This window comes from Zingiber officinale, chromosome 5A, assembly GCF_018446385.1.
Source record: "Zingiber officinale cultivar Zhangliang chromosome 5A, Zo_v1.1, whole genome shotgun sequence".
Classification (NCBI taxonomy): domain Eukaryota; kingdom Viridiplantae; phylum Streptophyta; class Magnoliopsida; order Zingiberales; family Zingiberaceae; genus Zingiber; species Zingiber officinale.
In genome coordinates, this window is record NC_055994.1 from 99597276 (window position 1) to 99598777 (window position 1502).

At 42.0% G+C, this 1502-nt stretch overlaps 1 protein-coding gene across 1 annotated transcript; it reads left to right on the forward strand.

The window, feature by feature from the left end:
* The first annotated feature begins 273 nt into the window (after window positions 1-273).
* Window positions 274-1394, forward strand: LOC121983061 (heavy metal-associated isoprenylated plant protein 35-like). The gene is made up of 3 exons (XM_042536045.1): window positions 274-388; window positions 466-541; window positions 614-1394. The coding sequence occupies exons 1-3, from the start codon at window positions 365-367 to the stop codon at window positions 1198-1200; spliced, it is 687 nt and encodes a 228-aa protein (XP_042391979.1). The 5' UTR covers window positions 274-364; the 3' UTR covers window positions 1201-1394.
* The last annotated feature ends 108 nt before the right edge of the window (window positions 1395-1502 follow it).

Below are 1502 nucleotides of genomic sequence, written 5' to 3' on the forward strand. Positions count from 1 at the left end.
TCTCAATCAGTTTGATGCTGATGAGAAAATGATGATGGTCTCATATTCCCTTTACGTACGAACACTGTACACTGCTTGAGCTGTCCCATTCGATGTTGTTCAAAGATTAATGATTATTGGCTTGGGGCTAAGAAATGAGACGAGATTCCTATCAGTTATCTTCAAACTTAATTGATAGTAAGAATTAGATATTAAATTAAAAAAGAAAGATTAACTATGATTGAGATTAAAATAGAGAGAATTCCTCAGGTAGACCCTCTCTTTCGATGCATATAAAAGGCCTCCACAGGCCCCTACGAACAAACCAACACACCCAAAGTAAACTGAGCTTCCTCTCCTCTTAGCTCTCTGCTTCAAGAGTTGTATGGCAAAGGAAGCCGAATTGAAGGTGAGCCAGAGCATCTCTGAGTTCGTCTAGCTAGCTAGATAGCTTTGTGTTTAGTTTAAAATCTGGTATTTGTGCAGAGTGTCGATCTGAAGGTTTCTGTTAACTGTTGTGAGGGATGCAAGAGGAAAGTTTTGAAGGCCTTGAGCATCAAAGGTAATTGTTCATAATTTTTCATTGTTTTGTGTGTTTTTTGTGTGAAAAATTATTGTTGTTTCATGGTTTTAGGTGTACTGAGGGCAGAGATTCATCCAACCCTGCCCAAAGTGACTGTCATCGGCAATGTTGATGTAGGAATCCTGATAAAGAAGTTGTCGAAAGTCGGGAAAAGTGCTGAAGTATTGGCCGAGGAGATGCAAAAGCCGCAAAGAGATGATAGGGTAAGCGAGAAGGAAAAGGAGAAAGGGAAAGAACCCGAGAACGATAAGAGTTCTTCGATCGACAATGGAAAGAGTAATGAGAGCAAAAGCACCCTAAACAAGGATGAGATTGGCAAAGATAAAGGAGAAAAGAATCCCGTGGTTGTCGAAACAACAAAGGGTGTGTATCCTACAATTGTAACCACCATTCCACAAGTGAGCTTGTACCAAACTATAGCACCACAAGCCAAAGTTTACTACCCGATGGAGCCTGTTGTAGTTCCCATGCCACACTACCCCATGAATGCCGACCCTGCTCCGGCCGCATTCTACATTCAAGACTATCGCTACTACGAAACGCCGTCCTACCGCCATTCACCACCGCAGTCGCAAGCAATGGCTGCTCTCGGAGACTACTTCAACGAAGACAATACGGTAGGTTGCCGGATCATGTGAAGGATTGAACTTACCCAATTTTTGTTTGACAAAGGGTAGAGGATGAACCCTATTGAGGTGGTCATGGACCACAACTTTCTTGATATTCATATACGGAAAAGGCGGGGGGAATTGAATGTCTCCCTTGCAACTTTGACTCGGCTCTTAGAGCTTAGAATGGCTTAATTCCTTATCAATGTCATTGTTGTCATCTATGAGCTGTTCAAGTTATTAACAAGTAGGAATCTTTTGCTAAGTGAGCTTGAAATCATGCTTTGGAAGCTGTTTACGACAAAATTTAGGCCAATCGCAGTGGAACTGAG